The sequence below is a fragment of the Cupressus sempervirens genome, chromosome 2 (genome assembly GCF_028749045.1).
Source record: "Cupressus sempervirens isolate cs-2001-9-10 chromosome 2, ASM2874904v1, whole genome shotgun sequence".
Taxonomy (NCBI): Eukaryota; Viridiplantae; Streptophyta; class Pinopsida; order Cupressales; family Cupressaceae; genus Cupressus; species Cupressus sempervirens.
The window spans coordinates 211,949,694-211,973,259 of NC_143119.1; the positions used below are offsets into that span (position 1 = coordinate 211,949,694).

General features: G+C 33.7%; 1 protein-coding gene across 1 annotated transcript; it reads left to right on the forward strand.

The window, feature by feature from the left end:
- Positions 1–839: 839 nt before the first annotated feature.
- Positions 840–23,344, forward strand: LOC149571792 (protein NUCLEAR FUSION DEFECTIVE 4-like). Its single transcript, XM_089813209.1, has 2 exons — positions 840–1,739; positions 22,295–23,344. Exons 1-2 carry the CDS (start codon positions 1,032–1,034, stop codon positions 23,129–23,131), a joined length of 1,545 nt encoding a protein of 514 aa, XP_089669335.1. The 5' UTR covers positions 840–1,031; the 3' UTR covers positions 23,132–23,344.
- Positions 23,345–23,566: the final 222 nt, after the last annotated feature.

Here is a 23,566-nt window from a genome sequence, read left to right on the forward strand (position 1 = left end):
AGAATAAAAGAATTCAAGAATGAAAACCTCCACTTTTCAACGCAGCTAAAAAGGATACCAATGAAATTTTGTTTTTCACCTGCCCAAAAATGGTACTTCCTCAAAAAGCTTTAAAACCTTTTTATCAAATATGTTCCACACACACCTTTCCTTGTATGCCACCTTTTGTCCTTCCATCTGAAAATTTCGTATATGACAGATCCGGACTTATTAACTGCTGTAAGAAACACAAGATTGACTGCATACATTACTCTATACAAAATGCGAATTCTGATGTCATATTACATCAAACTGTTCTAAGAACACCCAATTCGATTGGCTCCATGACTGGTTCAAATAGAGAGTTATACCCAATTCATATGGACTCCACAGAAATGGCGATTCATGGCAAGCAATGATGTGGTTGCAGAAGACAAGAAGATCCTCTTTAGATGGATGTGTTTCTCCTACCTCATTCCATAAATTGGATTTCTTGTTACCCTCTCCATATTTTGGATTTCTTGTAACTTCATACGCTGGTATTAAAATCCAAAGGTAACTTTGTTGGTCATGGCAGGTACATGTGTGGTTTGAATCGATGAAGTAAGTTAAAATGTTGTACTCACAGTAGACCCCATTACAGGAAAGCAAACAAATTCTGGTTGGAAGAACATGTTCTTTAGGTCACATCAGGAGTACCAAATGTCTGTGGCCATGAAGACTTTTTAATTATTTTGAAGAATTGAAACAACACATGATTGAAATATATCACACAAAGAGGGAAAAGGCTAGATTCTACCTGACAAGACAATTGAACAGTATCAACTTATTAAATGAAAAACCATGTTAAGAAAGAATCTCAATAATGCTTGTATGCTGGCCTGCATTTGAAACAGGGGCCTACTGTCTCCTTAAAAATACTCAAAAATCTTCCTACAAACTCTCAAAAATACTCTTCCTCTAACAAAAGTAGGTTTCTCCTTGTTGCTTCTCCAACTGAACAAGGCATTGTCCTGAACATTTCCTTCTGAGTTCCCAAGAACAGGGCTTGAATGGGGTATTATGATTCAGTTCAGAACAGATGGATGGGTTTGGTGGCTTGCATGTGGGTACTATGTTTTGCAGGAGCATCATATGGCTTCAGCATATATTCTGAGGCCATCAAGACCAGATTTGGCTACAATCAACAGCAATTAGACACCATCTCTGCCTACAGCGGCATGAGCATATTTGGGGGCATAATTGGAGGTCTATTAACCAGCAGCCTCCCTCCATGGATTGTTCTCTTCATTGGGGCTCTCCACAATCTGGCAGGCTACTTGGTGTTATGGCTCTTTGTATCTGGGAGAACAGCACTCCCTTCATTGTGGGTTATGGGCTTATTTACCCTAATTGCCAAAGTTGGAGCTTTATATTTCAACACGGTCTCAATGGTGATCTGTGTAAGTAATTTTAAAGATAACAAAGGATTAGTGGCGGGTTTGATAAAGGGATGCTTCGGTCTAAGCGGCGCCATTCTTTCTACGGTATGGAAGGTTTTGTTTCCAGATTCAGATGGGTCTTCTTATTTGTTAGTGGCGGCCATTGTCCCATCTGCAGTGACCTTTCTGGTCATGCCATTTGTGAGGAAATATGAAACACAAGATTCAGAAAGTGGGTCTTCACGAACTATGCAAAACCTGGCTCTGGCGTCTGTTCCCATGGTGTTTCTGGCTGTGTTCTTCATGTCTGCCCCTTTCTGGAATAGAAACTCTTCCCAGGTGAGAAATTTCATTGTTTGTTTAATTAATTAATTAATTAATTATTATTATAATATTATTGTTCTTTTATCTTATTGCATTTTGAGCAACATTACTTTTTAAAGCTTTCCACTACCATTTGTTAGATGAGATCTTTTTAAAGGTAAAGGTACTTAAACATTTAAAAGAAATTCTTTTCTTGTTATATGTATGGTTAGATTTCGCATGACTATGTATTATATAATAATTAAATGTGTTTTTTAATGACATTTTTATTAATTTAGATTTTTTTTTTTCAAAACAAAAAAGACGGGTTTATTAAATATTTTATTAATAATAAACTAGTTCAATAGCTTCACATGGAAATAACTAAAAAGAAAATCTCGCTTCTTCATTGTAATATGAATAGAAGACAAGAGAAGAAAGAAAGAAGAAGATCCCATTTCAAGGATTTTGTGAAAAGCAAAATTCCATAATGTGACCAAACCACCACATGCCAAGTGTAGCTGCCTAATCAAGTAGAAAAGCTCTACACCTCCACCTAACATATAATTTGAAGCTTGGGCCAATCACTCCAAAATGAATCACTGTATACTTGATGATTAAAGGAATCAATACTTAGTATTCATCAACATATTAACAGATAGACAATGCATCTTGGTTAATCAACTTACCCAGATCCTCATGACCCTGAATAAAGTGTGTAGGACTTAATAAATCTACACAAATCTCATCACAACCCTAATTGGCAAGAAGATCTGCAACTCGATTGCCTTCACACAGGGTATGTGAGATATGAACATCCGTAAAAGAATCTAATAGTTTCCAGATTTAGATCAAAATATATTCTAGCCTCCAATTATGGAGAGTTTTCTTAATGCAAGCATTAATAATAACCATAGAGTACCCTTCTATGTGAACCTTATAAAAGTTCCCTTTTTTGGCCAATACTAAACCATGAAGTAAAGCATTGGCTTCGATGATGTTATTAGTGCCGAATAAAATAGAAAGAGATTTGATTGCACATGTATTAACCAAATGATCACGGATACAAACTCCAATACCTGACTTTCCTGAGTTACTCATTTCTTAGAGATGATGTGATTTGTCAAAAAGTGACTCCCTATTGCAAACTTAAAAATGGATCAAGTGGATATGGGACTTAATTGCCAAATTCAATGCCTTCAAAATTTTGCATATTTTTTGAGCAGAACGAGCTAGTCAATGATCTAGCAAATTGACAATAGGTTAGATTCTTACCACCTAGTCATCATAGGAAGGGGAGGATGAGTTGTCCCTCTTTGTAGGTAAGGAAAATTAAGCTTTCCTCATTGAAGGTAGATGGATGTGATAAGGAATATTGGAAATTGATGGTGGGTGTGGAACTTCAATAACAAGTGTACCATTAGTCCTACAATTGTAAAGGGAGGACATGCTTTCTTATTGCATTAAACATTGTATTATTACTAACAATGCAATAAGTCATGCATTAACCCCTTAATTGGAGACCCCAAGGGTGCATGACTTTGTTTTGTAAGGATTTTTATGAAATTTCACTTATCCCATGTTTAATGCAAGGGGTTTGAGTTGGTTGATTCTCTAGATGACTTGGTGGTAGGATAAACTACTTTGATGATAGAGGGGTGGTAGTGATATTAATTTAGAGTCTCAAGATCTTGTGTTTTAATTATACATATTTATGTGAAGGCTTGAAGTGGTGGGTGTGCTCAAATAATGATTACAAGGGCATGAGTTTTTGAGAACTCATGTGAATGGTTTGCAAGACATGTAGAAAGGGCAACCTTTTATGGATCTTTGATAGAAAGAAGTTACTCACTTTTCCTGGAATTTGGTAGTGTGGGGAGGGAGATAGTGATGGATACACTTCCACAACTAGTATACAAGAATTCTGAATATGTTTTTCAAGGGAGGTGTTCAATAAGAGACTAAAATGTATTTTTAAGACTAACCACAATGTGATAATATACATAGACAAGCTAGTTTAGGAGAAGCGTTTTATAAATTTGATCACTTGCATAAGGTAAACATAGATGTCTCAACCGTATTCCCAGCCATAATGATAGATGTTGGGGAAATGAAGTCCATAAAAAAGTTGATGTGTAATACACTAATTTAAAGCATTTATTTAGGTGAGCTAGATGACATTTTAAAGAACATTAACCCAAAAATGGGGGTTCCCCTTCCAAATGACTATTATATGTTCAAGCATTAGAAAGAAGAGGTAGTCAAATTCCCATTGATTCACCCTCTAGAGTCCTCTCTCCTTCCCATAAGGAAGATGGTGGTCAAGCATAGTGTGCTTTTCATGAAGATATTGGAGATGGCGCCAAAGTAAGGAGCTAGTTGGTTGAAATTAAAGTACTTGAAGAAGGAGGGGTTGGTGGGACACAAAGTTGAGTAAGGAGCAAAGGAAGAAGAATTTGGTGCAAATATTATAGAAGAAGAGGATGTTCCTATAAATGAGGGAAATGCCATAACAAATTAGAGGTTCATATTGATTATGGACCGTATTGTGCATTGAAAGCTCAATTTTGCATAGAGATGGGTTGAAAGTACAATTGAGTTTTGGTGCATAATCTTCACTTGATACTCAGTTAAGTATATTGGCTTGTGCCTTTTTTTTGAGAAGTTATATGTTTTTCCTATATTCTTATCTCTATTTTTTATGATGATATTTTTGGGTCTTTTGTGCCACATGCTAATAAGTTGGCCATTTTGCTAAGCAATTTATCACATAGAAAAGTTTTTGCTTAGGCGTGATAGTGTAGAAGATTATACAAATAGTTGTAAAATGATTTTTAATATCAATATAATGGGTGCACTCCCTATGTTGTTGGATGTCTACTTTATTATGATTTCAATTTTAACAAATAAATACTAAAAATTATTAAAAATATTTTTAATTTTACTAACAAATAATATTATAAGTGTTAAAATTTAATGATTAAGGAAAAATAATATTAAGTAGATATTATCTACTTTTACATGAAGTTGTCCAATTAAATAATTTTTTTTGTTCAAAAAATTTAATTTCAAATTTATATTTACAAAATTTTTAGAAGTTGTCTACATTTCTAATCTTATTTAGGATAACAATTTAATTCCAAGCTCACATAAGTCTCTTTCAAATATATAGAAAAATGACACTTACAGGCCATGTGAATTATTACACACGAAATGATTTCTTTATTTTCTTTATTTGAGATGTCATGATGCATGTAAAACAAATAAAGTCATTGAAATATAATTTAGAAAAACTTAAAGTAACATTTATTAGCAAAATGTTATCATATATCATATCAAAGAAGATTGATATGATAATCTATTGATAAATATTTATAAAAATAGTTAAATTTTAATTTTAGTGATAGAATATAAAAAATGTATGTGTTGTATAGTCAATTTCTTATAAATTACTTAAATAAAATATTAATTAATTAACCACCTTCAATATTTCTTCATCAACTATCCTTCTTTGTTCCTCTAAAGTCAATAAATTAAATCAAAATAATTAATTGATTTTAGCTCCCACTTTCTCCAACCAATTAATTATTCAATGTACGACTAATACAAATATTTTAAAAATAAATATAATTTCAATTTTATTATTATTATAAATTTCTAGAATTTGTCCACATCTTTAATCTTATTTTCATTGACAATTGCATTCCACTCTCTCATAAATCTATTTCAAATCTATAGAAAAAAGTGACACTTAAACAATATTTAAATTTGTGGTACACAAACAATAATTTATTTATCTTCTTTATTTGAGATATCATGATGCATGGGAAACAAATCAAGTAATACCCTATGATTGGAGAAAATTAAGGCAAAGTCGTATTATTATTATTAGTAAAATATAGTAATAAACCACCAACAAATGATTTCTTGATTGAGAATATATTTAAAAATGTTTAGTAAAAAATTGTAAAATTGTAAAATTATTGATAAAAGTAATAAAAACTAGATGTGCAATTATGCAATTTGTTTTTTTTTTTTTTAAAATATTAGTAATGTGTCAAAACTTAGGTTATTTATATATTATTTATTAGGATTAATAATTATTATGTGTTAGGCAAGAGCCTACAACACAATGGTAACTTGTGAGCTTCTTATGTGGGAGGTCTTGGGTTCAAATTTGCTTAATGCATAAATAATTAAATACAATAAATAATAATAATTGATCACCGATCCAAAAAAATAAATAAATTATTATGTGTTAAGTTCAAGTGGACTTCCCAAGACCTCCCAGATAAGAGGCTCACAATTTATAGGTATGTTATAGGCTTTTGCCTATGTGCAACTATGCAATTGATTTCTTATAAATTAAATAAATAAATTATTACTTAGTTATTTACTATCATTAGTTCTACATTAATTATTTTTCTATTTTTCTTTAAAGTCAATTAATTAAATCTAACTAATTAATCTTTGCTTCCAATTTTCTAACCAATCAAATAATTAACATAGGATTACCAAAGGGAGAATAGGAGGAACAATGATATAATTAAAGAAATATGCTCAATACCATCCCAATTGTGTTGGGAAATGAGGAAAATGATAAGCTAAGGGAGAAAGTCTTAGAAGTGGAAGTGAAGAAAGTTGTGTTTTTTTACTATCATTAGTTATACATTAAATATTTCTCTATTTTCCTTTAAATTCAATTAATTAAATCTAACTAAGTAATCTTTGCTTCCAATTTTCTAACCAATCAAATAATTAACATAGGATTACCAAAGGGAGAATAGGAGGAACAATGATATAATTAGAGAAGTATGCTCAATACCATCCCAACTGTGTTGGGAAATGAGGAAAATGATAAGCTAAGGGAGAAAGTCTCAAAAGTGGAGGTGAAGAAAGTTGTGGTTTTTTATGAAGGCCTTTAAGGCTCCGGGCCCTGATGGCTTCTCGTCGGCCTTCTTTCAACATTTATGGGAAGTCATAAAAAATGAGCTAGTTTGGGCCACTAAGGATATGATCATAACTGGGAAAATGCTAAGAAGGATCAACAAAACCTTTATTGTTCTCGTGCCTAAGATCTAGACACCTAGAAACATAAGGGACTTTAGATCAATTAGCCCGTGCAACACCATTTATAAAGTCTTCTCCAAGGTGTTGGTCAATAGGATTAAACACTTCCTGGAAATGGTTATCGGGGGCCCATAGAACGGATTTGTACTGAGTTGAAAAATCTTGGATGCTATCATTACCACCCATGAAATCATTCACTCCGTGGAAAAAAGTAGACGATCGAGAATGGCCCTTAAATTAGATATTTCAAAGGCCTATGACAGAGTCAATTGGACTTTCCTTTATGATGTTTTGGAACAAGTGGGGTTCAGAAATGATGTATTGAATGTTATAAGAAATGTGGTGGAAATCGTACAGTATGAATTGCTACTCAATGGACCCCCCTGGGGTAACTTTCGAGCTAGCAGAGGCATGAGACAAGGTGACCCTCTTCCCCTACCTTTTCATTATGCTGGCTGAAGTGTTGGGAAGGTCAATTTGTAGGGTGGAAGAGTCGGGTGACATAAAATTTATCCAACCTGCTATTGCACTACTTCTTGAGGTTATACAACAATTTGTGGATAACACTTTCCTATCTGGCAAATCCTCTATCTAGGAGGCTAGAGCTTGGAGGAATCTACTCGCTAACTATGAGGATTGTTCATGTTAGAAAATTAACTTGGTAAAAAGTAAGGTCTATTTTTTTAACGCTCCTAAAGTCTTGTAGGTCAAGATTAAAAATATCCTAGGATGTCACTCTATGAACCTCCTAGACACTTACCTGGGTCTCTCCGTGATGATCAAGGATGTTTCCACCACTTTTTGGAACACTATTCTAGAAAGGATGCATAAGAAGCTTGCTAGGTAGAAAGGTAAAATACTAAGCAATGCAAGGAAACTCAAACTACTGGTGGCGTCTCTGCAGGGTATACTTATCTACTTTCTTTCCATTTTCAAGATTAATCAGAGTATGGCTGAAAAACTCAAAAGACAACAAAGGAACTTCCTATGGTCTAGTACAGAGGAGAGAAAAAAATTGAACCCTGTTAACTGGGAGACAATTTGTAAGTTCAAAGAGAAGGGGGGTTAGGAATAAGAAGAATTCTTGATCTAAACAAAGATCTGGTTACCAAAATGGGGTGGAGATTGTTGGAAAACAAGACCGGGTGGGGGAGAATCATGAGGGCTAAATACCTAGCTAACTCCCATTTCAAGTATAAGTTCCTTAATAATGACCTCTTAAGCGTCTCTAAGGTTTGGAATAACATCCTTAAGAATAGGTCCCTTATGAGGAAAGGGGTGAGATGGTTGGTGATAAATGGTAAAAGAATAAGATTATGGGAGGACAACTCGCTAGGGGGGAATCCACTAATCTACAAGTTCAGCAACCTATAAGAACCTTTAAAAAGAATGGTGGGACAAAAGGTGGCTAACTATATTGATGTCCAAAGGAAATGGAAACACCTATCCACTACTAATATTCCTAATAGAGAGGACCCCCTAATTAAAGAATTGGAGGAACTAATAAGCTACCACAAACTCCCCTTGCATGCTTTGTCTGATAAGGTGGTTTGGGATAGGAGGACTAGTGGTCAGTTCTCAGTTAATTCTTCCTACCACTTTATATTTGAAAAGGATCAGACCCCCATCAGCTGGACAAAGATTTGGAATAGTCACTTGCTACCAAAAGTCAATTTCTTCTGGTGGATGGTCATGCTTGGCAAGATCTTAACAACTAACAACCTAATGAGGAGAGGCATATTGTTTACTAATAGATGCTATTTCTACAAGGAGAATGAGGAAAGCATAGAGCACATTTTTCTTGAATGCCCCTAAACTTTAAGGGTATGGTCCTACATTTGGAGCAAATTCCCATTGGATTGGGTCATGAATAGAGGAATGGAACAATTTGTGGTGAATTGAAATTGTCCCTTCTACTACCCCTGACTCATAATCTTTTGGAATATCCTCCCCCTGCACACCCCCCCCGCCACGTTTGTTGGGGTGTCTAGAAGGAGAGGAATAATAGGGTCTTCAGGGATGAAGAAAGGGGGGAGGAGGTGGTGGGAGAGATATTGAGGAAGCTAGCTATGGAGAATGTTATGGTGGCCAAGTACAAAGCCCCACAAGAACCCTCGAGCATGAAGGATGGGGAAATTGCTAGAAATTGGAACATTCTCCCCAACTTCCAGCACTTTGACAACTCCAAAAAAAATTAGCAAGAAGAAGTACCCATTGGATCCCTCCAATAATGTCTATTGTCAAGCTCAATTTTGATGGGGCAGTGAGAGATGGTTTGGCAGCCACTAGATGTGTGCTATGGAATGCTAGGGGAGAAGTGTTGTTAGCCTACTTAGGGAATTTGGGATAGAGATCTAATAATGTAGTGGAGGCCACTTCCTTACTTTGGGGCCTTAAATTTCCTTGGAGATGAAGGTTAGGAAATTTACCAGAGAAGGTGATTCTAAACTCATCATTGACTCTATCCAAGGGAGTGCTCAACTAGGTTGGGCTTTACATTGCATAATGGGGGACATTTGGTAATTCCTAATGACCCTTGATCAATATGAGTTACAACACACTTTTAGGGAAGGCAATGCAGTGGCAAATGCTATGGGAGGCTTGGGATTTGAATTGGATAGCTTAAAAAGCTAGATGAGTATTGAAATGCTACCAAATTACATAAATTCTCTCATAAGTTGAGAAAGGACCCCTCTAAACTATGTTTGACGATTATGAAAATTTGGAGAAATTGCATTTTTGGTAGCTTTCCTAATAAAATTATGGTCATCATGGAAGGACACATAATAAGGAGGGAAATTAATAACCCCGACTTTAAAAAAAGATCCATCATTTTTTTGTGGTATGGGATGATTACTAAAAATATCATTGTTATTATTATTGTTAGATCATTAAGGTATGATTGAATCATTCACACTCTCCATAATGATGTTTTAAGATGGCCTAAACATTCTAGATATTACTTCTTCGTGAAGAGTAAGGCATAAGCAATTTTAACTACTAGACACACCACTTTTAGCCCTATTTCTATGATTTCCTCGGTGGTGTTTTTCTTGCAAATGAAAATTATTGAGCTCATGAAAAGTGATATCATTGAGGAGCAAGCTCTCATGGGTGGGGACCTTAATAGACTAGAGCCCATGAAGATGGAGGATATCTCCAAAAGGCAGGCAACCTAGATAGTGTGGAAGGAAGGGGGATTTTTCCAATACATGTAGACCATAGCTAGTTGCGACAAAAAATGTTCTCAAAAATTCGTCAGCAATTGGAAGGATAGGAGGGTCACTATTAATGGTATCACCTTCTAGGTGAACAAGGAGACCATAAATATGGTGACAGGCCTTGACATAAGTGGTAGGAAGTGGCAGAAGATCATGAAGGTGATAGTTGAAGCTAGTCTATCCAGTTTTTTCAAAGGTAATGAAGCCCCAGACAAGTATCGAGGCCATTTTTGGAGGGATAAGTTACCAGAGCTATGGAACAACATGTGCCTAGTCATAATGAAGTAGCTTATCTTGGAAGGTAGATATGGTGTGTATTATTTTTATTATTTCCCTTTTCTTAGTCACTTTCATAATAGAGAGTTAGTTTGCATCCACTTTTTTTTGATGCATGCCCTAGAAGAGATGGTTATGGATGTTAGGGAGAAAAAGAAGAAGGGGGCTAATTTTACCATTTTGTACCAAGGGCTCATGTTCCATTTATTTTAATCCCACTTGGCCTTTTTCCCTCCCAAAGTCATAGTCATTAATAATTTCCTCCCCACTAGTGCCCCCTTTGTCTTGAGTTTGCGGGTGGTAACTATGCCCCTACTTTAGAAACCTCACCATGCCAAACCCTAGTCAAGAGTAGGAAAAAAAAACCCTAGTTTTGGATCTGGATGGCAATAAAAAGTTAAGATTGAAAAGAGGTTGGAAGTGGAGATTGGGGACTTGGATGAGGAGTGTCATGGGAATAGAAGGAGATCAGGTAGGCTTGCAAAGACCAAGGGTAGATTTAAACAAATGGCTAGATGCTCTTAGGAGGAGGTGTAGGAAGGGACTAATTCACAAGAGAGTGCTAAGACCTTAGGGGATGATAAGGAGAAATTGAAGAAGGTTACTAATACTAAAGAGGAGGTGAAATGGAATGACATTGTGGATGGTACATGGGATTTTGAGGCAAAAAACCCTACCAAGGACCCTTCCCAAGACTTGACCCATATTTATGCCACCCTCTTATTTGCTGCTAACCAAATAGACTCAAAGGTTGACAAAGCCTCCCTTGATACTATTTATTCCCCTGTTAGGCTTGATGGTTTGGAAATATTAAGGGCTCCCAGTAATAATTTGGATGTGCAAGATAAGAGGAAGTCCTTTGTAAATTTTGACAAAGAACTAAAGATTGGTACTACAGAGGAGGTGGTTGTTTGATGTAATGCAAGGTAGGAGAATCCCCAAAGGAGATGTACTAGCCCCCAACAATAACCAAACAACAGAAACACAACACAAGTTAATAATAATGCAAGATTTGATACCAAATAACAACTCTTTATTTATAAAATAACTGTGTACATGCAATATGCCTGGCTATAAGGCCTTCCAAGTTAGGGCCAAATATGACAACAAATACAATAATAGTTCTACAAGATCTCACAAGATCCAACTCACAACGCTAATCCTAGCTAGTCTAGATTTGTACTCTGGTAGAAACCTCCAAGGAAGATCTCAATTTGTGCACACAAGCCTACGAAGCAATCTCCTTGTTTTTCGAGCCACAACTACTAGCTCTTCAAAGTTTTCTTGTCCACTTCATCTCCTTCTCCAAGCTGGATGATCATATCTAAAGACTCTACAAGACTCCTTATTTATACCCAACTAAGCCACAAGTTGGCCTAACAATTACAAATTAAATAAAACCCCTTGTATTAAATGCATATTTAAGCCACAAGTCATCCCACAAAAAACATTAAATACAAAATGTTAACCCTCACATTAACTCAAAGTTAACACGTGATAACCAAAAGAATACTTAGGACAAGCCCCAAGTTTACAATACATATTAAATGCACATAGAAGAGATAACCAAGACCACAACTAGGTCCGCACAAACTATTAGATCGATCCACATCACAATCACATGCCAAATGCACCAAGAACTCCAGTTGACGCCAACATACTATCGAGTGTTAGCAAACTCCCAAGCATTGTCAAGTAACCAACACATACTGAGCAACCAACACATGCTGAGCAACTAACACATGCCAAGCAACCAATACATTCTGAGAAGAATAGTGAGTGCCAAGACACAATATTTGTTGAGCTCTTCAGTGATTGAGCCCCTTCAATGATTGAGTACCTTGGATAACACTACTTTTAACAATTAGCAAGCACCACTCTTTTGATGATCGAGTCCACAACTCCAAAGCCAAATACCCCCAACATCTAGGATCATAAGAAATCCTAGGGTGCTTCTACATCAAACACCCTAGGTTTGAAAAGATGTTCTAGAAGTTGGAAGAACATCTTCTGGGATTCAACACATAAATCCCAAATTGGTTCTTCAAATACATGTCCTCCAAGTCTTCAACTTACACACTCTTTCCTTTATTTTTCTTCTTTTTCTTTACATCCATCATAGGTATTCCATAGGTTTGCTTTCCATGTTGATCTCCAACCTTCTCAGAATATGCCAACTCAACTCAATTGCTAATACTCAAGTTCCTCTTATTGAGCTCTTCATTCTACAAAGGAATTAGGGGAAACTTCTTGGCACCTTTCTCAACAGTAAACACATTCCTAACACAATCATGCACAACCCTACAATCATACTACTAAGGTCTACCAAGTAATACATGACAACTATTCATATCCACAATATCACACAACACTTGATCCTTATACTGCCCAATTTGGAAATCAACAAGGCATTTCTCCCTCACTTTCAAAGCATGCTCACCTTGCAAATAGCTAATCCTATAAGGATAAGGATCTCTCACTCTTTTCAAACCAAGTTTCTAAACCATCTCCTTAGCAAAAAGGTTACTAGTGCTACCACCATCCACAATTAGTGTATAGACTTTGCCACCAGACATACAATAAGTCTTGAACAAATTAGTCCTCTAACAAGAATCCAATGTTCTCTGACCCACTAGTACTCACTGAGCCAAAAAATTCTTTCCTTGCTCAGGCTGACTATCCTAGACTTCAACCTCATTCACAACATCTATCCTACCAATCAGAAATTCAAAAGATCAATGCCCTTCTTTGCCACATTTGAAACAATTACCTTTGAACACACCTCCACCTATCATTGTTTTGATCAATAGTTTTTGGTTGACCTACTGTACTTAGTTTAGCTTGTGCCAAGCTATCCTACTTCTCCTTTCCTCAAGGATTACCTTGATGTTTCCTCTTCAACTTCTCTTCTGCTCTCAAAGAATACTAATAAGCATCCTCCACTGAATAAACATTCAGCTTACCGAACTCATCTTGAATATTGAATCTTAAACCATAAATGTACCAAGCTACATTCTCCTTTGACAATTCTCTATGTCCAATCTGAACAGTCAACTTGTAGAACTCCTCAGTATAATCCTTCACAGACATATCCTTTAGTTTTAGATTCTGCAACCTCTTAAACTTAGCCTCAAGCTCATAATCAACAGGAATGAACTTAGCGTTTAGTTTAGTCATCATCTATCTCCATCTAGAGATCTTCATTTCACTTTCCTCCTCTCTGTCTCTTTGCAGTTCCTTCCACCAAAGAGCAACATGTCCCTTCAACTTAGTTTGTGACAACCTCACTCTGAGTGGACCTCACTATCCTCAAGCTCAAAGTAGTCTTCCAATTCACCAATCCAATCAATCAGATCTTTAGGATTCAAAGTACATGAGAAATTATAAACCTCCATCTTACGCCTCAGCTTCAACTAAGATCAAGGTCAAGCAAACTAACTATCCCTAATTCCAATAGGACTCTCCACACAATCAGTTCTATCCTCACCACTTGATCCAAAAACTTCAAAGTCTTCAACAACTTCCCCATAACTAACTTTAGTACCCACATGCCTAGGTATGCCACCTAAAGCACTCACGATTTCAATAATCATGTCATTCTTTATCAATGCAATCTCAGATTTGACCTCTAATCTCATATTCTCTAAGATTCGTTCTTCTACAACATTACTAAGATCATCAATCACCCTAGGGTCCAATCTTCTTGGAGGTATCTTCCAATATTTTCACAAACCCTAAGAAATAAATCCACAAATCTAGAAGATCAATTAGCTCCACCAAATCAACCTTCTCCAACCCATGATCCTATTGCAAACTGCCTTAGCTTTGACAATTTGTCTACACACTCAGGAATAACCTTCGCTCTGATACCACTTGATGCAATGCAAGGTAGGAGAATCCCCAAAGGAGATGTCCTAGCTCCTAGTAATAACCACACAATAGAAACACAATGCAAGATAACAACAATGCAATATTTGATACCAAATCGCAACTCTTTATTTATAAAATAACTATTTACATGCAATATGCTTGACTGTAAGGCCATCTAGGTTAGGGCCAAATATAATAGCAAATACAATATCAGTTATGCAAGATCTCATAAAATCCAACTCATAACACTAATCCTAGCTAGTCTAGATCTACACTCTGGTAGAAACCTCCAAGGAAGATCTCAACTTGTGCTCACAAGCCCACCAAGCAATCTCCTTGTTTTCCAAGCCACAACTACTAGCTCTTAAAAGTTATTTCCTCCACTTCATTTCCTTCTCCAAGTTGGATGATCATATCTAAAGACTCCACATGACTCCTTGTACCCAACTAAGCCACAATTCGGCCTAGCAATTACAAATTAAATAAAACCCCTTGCATTAAATGCTTATTTAAGCCACAAGTTGGCTCACAACAAACATTAAATACAAAATGTTAACCCTCGCATTAACCTGAAGTTAACACACAATAACCACAAAAATACTTAGGACAAGCCCCAAGTTTACAACACATATTAAATGCATAGAGAAGAGATAACCAAGACCACTCATAGGTCCAAACAAACTGCTAGATCGATCCATATCACGAATACATGCCAAATGCACCAAGGACTCTATTTGGCACCAACAAACTAATGAGTGTCAACAAACTCCCAAGAATTGCTGAGTAACCAACACATGCTGAGAAGCCAATGTATGCCAAGCAACCAATACATGTCGAGCACAATAGTCAGTTTCGAGCAACTTTATCTACCAAGCTCTTTAGCAACCGAGCCCCTTCAATGATCGAGTACCTCGGCTAACACCACTTTTAACAATGAGCAAGCACCACTCTTTTGGTGACTAAGTCCTCAACTCCAAAGCTAAATACCCCCAACATGTAGGATCACAAGAAAGCTTGGGATGCTTTTGCATCATTGTTACTCTAAAAGACATACAAAAATTGAAGGATTGGTGCCAAGCATTGGAGGAAGGGTTCACTCTCTTCTCCAAATTCTCCCTAAAGATGACACATGTGGCGATGACCACCCTCCAGCTGTTGGCTTACAAGAAGGAGGAAGGCCTAGTTCAAGATGATTCATAATTGCTCTACAATTTCCTTGCTGAGGACTAGGCTAAGGTTTTGCTGGTTGGGAAAGGACAGAAGAAAGATGCCAGTTAATGATCTTTCTAGTGCCTGATATTTTTGGGTTATCTATTGGTAGTTTCTTTCCAACTAGTTTAGATGGTTTTTATTTTTTGGTGGAACTTGGGTTTGGGATATGGGTGGTATGATGCCCTATCCACCTACATGCCTTTTGTTAATCTATCAAACTTTGTTGGTTTTAAGAACATGAACTCTAGTACCTTTATTTTACTATTGTTTTTGATGTAATGCATTAAGGGGTCGATTTGGTTTTCTGCTAGTAGTTACAATATTGTTGTATAGGGCCAACCCCTTTATTTTGGCTTCTTTTATACCAAAAACATATGATTACCAATTGATTGGGTTTGTTAATTCTTAAAAATTTCCTCAAATTTAATAATCAATACCATCAATTAGTAACAAAATACTCTATCCTTTTGATATTAACCATGCAATTTTAAGGCAAGGATCAAAATCTTGACTACCTATCTTCTTGCATGTGTACTCATCCTTCTCCTTGTCCCATGGTAACTAATAGCATCATTAACCTCAACTCCATCCTTTAATTTAGACTTTATACAAAGATATGATGAGAAAATGAAATGTAGTTCTTCAAATCTCATTTCCACTATACTAATTATTTTAAAAGTAGTTTCAAATGAAAAGTATTCATGTTTTTCTTATTAAAATGTAATAACTATTTAGGATGTACCACCATTCTTTTTTTTGTATTCAATGTCTTTATGTACACTAAAATAATCTATCCAAGTTTCGATGACCATTTGATTCGCCCCATCCTTGGTACTCATTACCTTGCCTTTTCTAGACCTTTATGACAAAAAAAAATAATGGAGTCAAGAATATAGTGAAAGAACTCTAAGATAATAATAATAACCTTTTATAATAATCCTTACTATAAGTTTGAATATTTTTGTATCCTAACTTAGTGTTTAACTTAGGTCTCAGGTGTCTTTCTAGAAGTTAGTTCTAAATGTGGTTAGGTATCTCATTCATTTTTTGTGTCTGAGATTATTTTATATTTTATCTCAAGTTGTCTTATAATAAAGGATTAAGACACATGTATGTTGGAGTATAAACACCATTAAGAGGCAGGTGGGGTGCGGGTGTGTAACAACCACTTTTCTCGAGTCTTAACTAACAACTAACATATCAAAGATATATAATTATTACTTCATATTCATAGGAAGATAGTTATATTAGTTATGTTCATGTGAAAAGAGATTAATAGTTACAATTAATTAAATGGAAAACTCATAACAAACAATTGAGGATACCATCAATGAATTCACCCAAAAATTTAAAACCTACATACCATAGTATTCAAACTGAAACCTGTCTAGGGATGCTTCTACAAAACCCAGATTAGTCCATAAAATACCTCTTAAGGAACAAATAGTTATACTAATTTATCATAATGAAAAATACCAATATATCATCTAGGGAATCAAATACCATTGTATCTTTTAGGGCGTCAATACTATTGTATCATTTAGGGCATTAGATACCACTGTGTCATTTAGGGCGTCAAATACCATTGTATCTTTCCTTTTCTTTCTATTTCTAGCTATGTCAATAACATAAGATTAAAAGATATGCTATAATCAATATTCTCATAAATGAAAGATTGAAATATAAATCCATCAGATAAACCTATCTCTTGCAAATAAATATATTCCATGTTCAGTTGGAAGATCAACTGATCTAACTATTTACCAATTACATTGACAAGAAAGATTGCTTTTATTAAAGGAAATAACCGAATTCAACGATATAAATTAATCCATTGTATCTTCTTACTTGAATAAACATCATAAAAGTAAATTGCATGTTACTAATTAATGTTTGAATGCTTAGCTTGTCTTTGTCTGATGAATGTCTTGATATCTTGTGGAGAGGGGAAACATTGTTTGAGGCTTAGCCTCCCAACCACAGACCTTAAACTTATCCCCACACTTTCTCTAACTAGAAAGACCCTCCCTACTTGGAATAGACATGGAACACCTTGTCAGCTACTAAGCATCCTAATACTTAATCATGCTACTTGACTTGACAATAGAAAATGAATTGGACATGCATGAGCTATTAAATGATTCCTTTTAAAAAATTATATATATTTGTTATGTCACATTTGATTTTGTTTCATGTTATTGTAGCTTTCCCTTTCTCATCTCTTCAACTCTTCCTTGGCCATATAGTCGGGTGAGTCCTAGGTGTTTAAATCATAGAGTAAACCAACTCTTATTGTGGAACCTTAGTATGTTGTATCATAGTCTTTATGACTTGAGAAATAATCTTAATGGCTTGAAAGAAATATAATTCAATTCTAATATACTTCAGTAAAAAAAGGATTTATAAACATGTTATATGCATTTGGTCTTGACTCAACATAGAAAGATTAGACTCATCAAATATCCATTTGATTGTGCAATTTAAAAGTAATGTACAAAATTTCATAGACACATTCCTTTCTACTATAAATTCAGAAGTAGTTTAAATGAACATATAACAAACTAAAAATGGAAGGATGCCCAAATAACCTGGTTGGAAATAAAGTTGTGAGTCTAGGCTTGACTTTAAGTAGCTGGTTCATTTGACATGAGCAATTTGAATGCAAATCCTAGAGAAGATATGACTTATGTCTAGTTTGAAATCACTTGCAACAAAAGGGAAATAACATAGGAGAGTAGAGGTAAAATCATGGGAAATGAATAATCTCTTTGGCTTCTCCCAACTTCTATAAATAAAGAGGCATTTGAAAATAACAAAAGATTCCAAGAAGGCGTAACTTGTGAATAGTTAAAAGAAGAAGAATTATCTTCATGCATTATCGATAACATATACCAAGTATACATGTTTGCCTCTTATAAGAAAATAAAATAAATATGGAAGAAAACTCGAAGTTTACTAATCAAAAAAGGATAATTTTTAAACATATATATTTACTTGCACTTATATATATTTTTACTAAGATGGCATCATATTTAATGTTTATCCAATGTTGTGCCTTTTAAGTATGTATATCTAATTACATGTTTCACTTGGAAGATTATTTTATCTTCTTCTTCACTTCTGGTGTACATGCATTTTAATGTACATATTTTAATAGATATAATCTTGTAAAAAATAATACAACAATGTCACCTTAGTTTTATATCTAGGTGCATATACATACATATGTATTATATAGAAGTGATGAGAATGCCGATCATAAACCATTAAAGGTATGTACTTTGATTAAGTTAAAATGTTTTAAAGATTATCTAATAGCTCATGTGTGTCTAATGCTCATGTGTGTCTAATGATTGTATTCTATTATACAAGTCACTAGGTCCTCAATCATGGTGATCCAATATTCATGCCCATTTGCCCAGCGATAGTGATGTCCCTGTGCCTAATGCTTTTGTGACAATGCACCCGCCCCTTCGATGTGCTCCCTACAAGGAAATTCTCCATGGTTGATTCATATTACCATAATGAGTTATTATTCATAAATGATTGTAACGACTAGTCACCTTTTCAATTCACATGAATTCATGATAAATAATCAACTAGCATTTTATCTTCATATGAAATTATAATCACTATCCATCTTACCATTTCATAGGATTATAACAAATTTAACTGTCAACTAACTTCATGTGAATCTTAACAGCTATATGAAAATTTTAATTGGGTTGGAAATTGGGATGTAATAGGGTGGGTGGTGGGGTGAACTAGTGGTTACTTAAAGCTTGTTCTTTTCAAACTTTTACATTTACAATGTAAAGTTATGAAATATGAACAAGAGATGCAATAAGAATAGATTACACATTTTTTATAGTGGAAAACGCCTTAGGGTAGGAAAAACACATTGATTCTAAAATTTTATTGGACTCTTGGGAAAATTTTAGAGCTGCAACTCTGTGAAACACCAAAACCCTATTTTAGAAGCAATAATTTCAAGGAACATTAATCCCTTACACTTGAAGTGCCAACTTCAAAACTATAAGAAGCATCAACATCCAAAATGAAGAAATGAAGTTAAAACATCATCTCTATTACAAAAAAAATTTCATGAATCAATAATTTCAACTTTTAGTTGAAAACATAATGTTGGATATAGTTCTCTTCTTCTCTCTCTTATTGAATCTTTTATATCAACAAATTTTCCAAAGTACACAAGCCTTCTTACAATGAATTTATTAGATTATAAAATTTACAATCATACCCAAAAAGATAGATTTTATTAAAAGAACATGAAATATATAATCAAACCCAAAACAACATATTTGAATGCAAGAATATGACTTTATTAATGTTTTTCAAACTATCAACTTTCTTGAAATGATAAACCCTTGTTTCTCTTCAAACATCTACTATTCAAACAAGTATTTATTTTCCATTAAAGAATCTAATTGAATGTTGATTCAAATCGATTACAAAGTAGTAAATAAACTTCTTCAAGTTTTGATATACTTCTGCAAAAAAATAAAATCATAATTAACAAGTTTGAATGAGCATTGAATATCCTCTCTTTTGTTGTTTTGTAGTTTGCCTACAATATGTTCGTTCTGAAATGAATTTTAAAATGATTGTATCTTGTTATACAAGTTGCTAGGGCCTCAACCATGGTGATTCAAGATTCATACCCATTTTCCCAGTGATGGTGATGTCCCTATGCTTAATTCTTTTCTGACAATGCTCCCACCCCTTCGATGTGCTCCCTACAAGGAAGTTCTCCATAGTTAAATCATAATACCATAATGAGTTATTATTTATAAATGATTGTAATGGCTAGCCACCTTTTTAATTTCCATAAATTCATGATAAACTAGCATTTTATATAAACTAGCAAACCTACCTCAAGATGCTTTATGATAAGTAGAAGACACCCAACAAGGGACTGGTGTAGGTAACCACATGAACTTTAAGATTATGATGATGAAGTGATATACCTTGATGACATAAGTGGTAGAGATGGAGAAAACAATTATCAACATATCTAAGTTTAGCATGTATGTGATGAACAAGTCAACCACCTTTTTGTGCATTAAGTAGTATAATTTTTTAGGAAAGGATGTTGAAAAGGAAGGAAACTATAAGGAAATGCTTAAGTTTTTCACTAATTATTGGATTAATGTACTCACTTAACCTTTTGGTGGTTAGTTTTTAGTTTATTTAGTTTTTGTTATATGCTACTAAGACTTATAATATATATTCTTTATATTGAATGATGCATGATTGGAACTAAGGTCTCCCAGATGGCAGGATTCACAACCATCACATCATCCCTAACATATAATTGTTTTCTTAATAACTATCATTGACTCTAATTCCATTTTTTTGATGTTTAACTATTGTTAGTGCCCTATTAGCACTTGGCTGATCTCATTTAGACTATTGGTATAAAAAGATAAAACCCTTAATTTTTTACTTCTAGTATAATTTATTTTAATTTATTTTTAATTTTATAGATTTAAAATAATAATAATCTTATTAATAAACTAACATACATATTTTATAAAATATGTAAATATGTTAAAGGCGCCATTTTCAATACTTTTTATATTATATTATTTTATTTCTTAATAATAATCTTATTATTTTATTGCACTCCAATTTATTATTATTAGAAGAGTCATCTCACATAACTTATTTATTATCTAATAATTATTTTATTTTACTTTAAAATTATCTTTTTGATATTTTAATTTATTAATTAAAGGATGATTTCAATAATCCAAGAGTATTAAAGTATATGCATGTATATGTGTATGCAAATATATATGTACATGTATGTGTATGTGTGTGTGCACGTGCACACACACACACACACACACACATATATGTGTGTGTATATATATATATATATATGTATGTATGTATGTATGTATGTATGTATGTATGTATGTATGTATGTATCTGTATATGTATATGTATATACATATGCATAAATATATGTATGCATACATGCATAAATAAACACACACACACACACACATTTAAAATATTGATTACATAATAATTAATGTATCAAAATAGGCTCTTAAACAATTTGATATGACCATGAGACATAATAACATCTAAAACATATACCAATATCATTTAGAACTCTATATAAGAGACAATCACTATAACATTTTTTTTGTAGATACATGGACTAAGCTTAAACATATTTTTTTTTACAAATCTTTCCAAAAGCTAACTAAAACTAGCATCAACCAATACCATATTAAAAACTCATATTGTAACGAAAAAAATCCTAGCACTATGCAAATATTCATAATGATCCAACTCTAAATATTAAACATCCTTCATGAATTAGTTGAATGTAGTCATTCATCGTCAAAAAACCATCTAACATTGTAGGAGGAAAAAATTGTCATTCACCCATAGAATTCGCTTGACACAATTATGTCATAGGACTAAGCTCTTTCAAAATTTTGTACATATTAATTTTTTGCACTCCTAGCATCATCAAAAAAATCCTAAGAAACATCATCAACATGATTAGCATTCAATGACATAACATGCTCATGGTCAATGAAGACCAAAAGAGCATTCAATTTATTCTTGATTTTCTTTGTTAGAGGGCTTGAATTATTGAACTATTGAAGAACTATTTTATTTTTATTTACATATTTTTTTAGTTTAAAAAATATTTGAACTCTTTAGTTATTATTTTTAACATATTCATATTATTACAATCCACTTATTGTAGTTCTATAATTACATCTTTTAAAATATTTTAAATGGATATTGATTCATTTAGTTATTATTTTGTATACCATTTCTAGTTAATAGTTTAAAAATTATATTCATTATCAAAATATAAAGTAAAGCTTTTTTAAATACACATTTACATAAGATATTTTATTCAATACTATTTTCTAATCACTTAAAGTTTTACAGGTAGATCAAGCAAAATTCATTGTTACACTTTTTATTTTAGTGATTCCGTTGTACGTGGCTTGGAAAGCCAACAATAATGAGGGAACTTCAATTGTAAAAATAATAATTTTGGAGCCACTTATTATTCAAGGAGATTCAAACAATCATGAAGAATATCTTATTACTAAGTATGCTAATAGCTCTCTGTGGAGAACAATTTGCAACATTGATTTTTTCCTAGTCATGTTTTCTTCTTCTGCTACGATAGTATCAGGTGATGTGACAATTAACAATATGAGCCAGGTCGCAACATCTCTTGGATATGCACAAAAAGATATCACTATGTTTGTCACTTTGATAGCAGCAAGTCAATTTTTAGGCCGCTTTGGGATTGGAGCTTTATCTGATTATTTGCTATCTAGATTTAGAGTAGGAAGACCAATATTTCTTGCTCTAGCTCAATTCATTTCATGTTGTGGGTATTTTCTTGTAGTAATATCAGGAACATTTCCCCAAGCTTTGTACTTAGGTTCCATTTTCATAGGATTTGCTTTTGGAGCAATATGGTGTTTAAATTCCATTGTTGTATCTGATTTATTTGGGCTACACCATTTTGGGACATTATATAATGTCATGGTGATGGGGAATCCAATTGTATTATATGTTCTATCTGTGTGGGTTGCGGGGTATTTCTATGATATTGAGGCAGCTAAGCAAGGAGGAGGAAAGTGCATGGGTAGCACATGTTTTAATCTTACCTTCATTATTTTGGCAAGCATTTCTATATTTGCAACATCAGCATCATCAATTTTATGGTGGAGAACAAGATACATTTATAGAAAAAGTATAAGTGATTAAATAGGTCTTATTGGCATAGTGGTAATAGAAAGAAAATTGTAAGGTTGGGCACCTTTATTCTATAGATATATATATCTTTCAAAGGAAGAAGATAAATTTAGACTAAATTATGTTACATCTAAAATATTCACATCATGAAAGTCATGGCCTTGTAGTTGAGCATTAGCTCCAACAATATGATTAAAAGGAAAAAAGTTATTATTACAGTTTTAATGTTGTTCAACTTTCTCATTGATTATGTTGATTAAATATATATGTTGTAAATATAAACTTTGTTTGTTTCAAAAAGGTTATTAATATTATATGTACTTTGATCTTATTAAACATAGTTATTTGATTATCAATTTAGTCATATTTGTTAAGAAAAAATTGAAACCAACAGTATCATGACATCATTTTAAAACTATTTTTATAGTGTTATTTTTGCATTCTTAT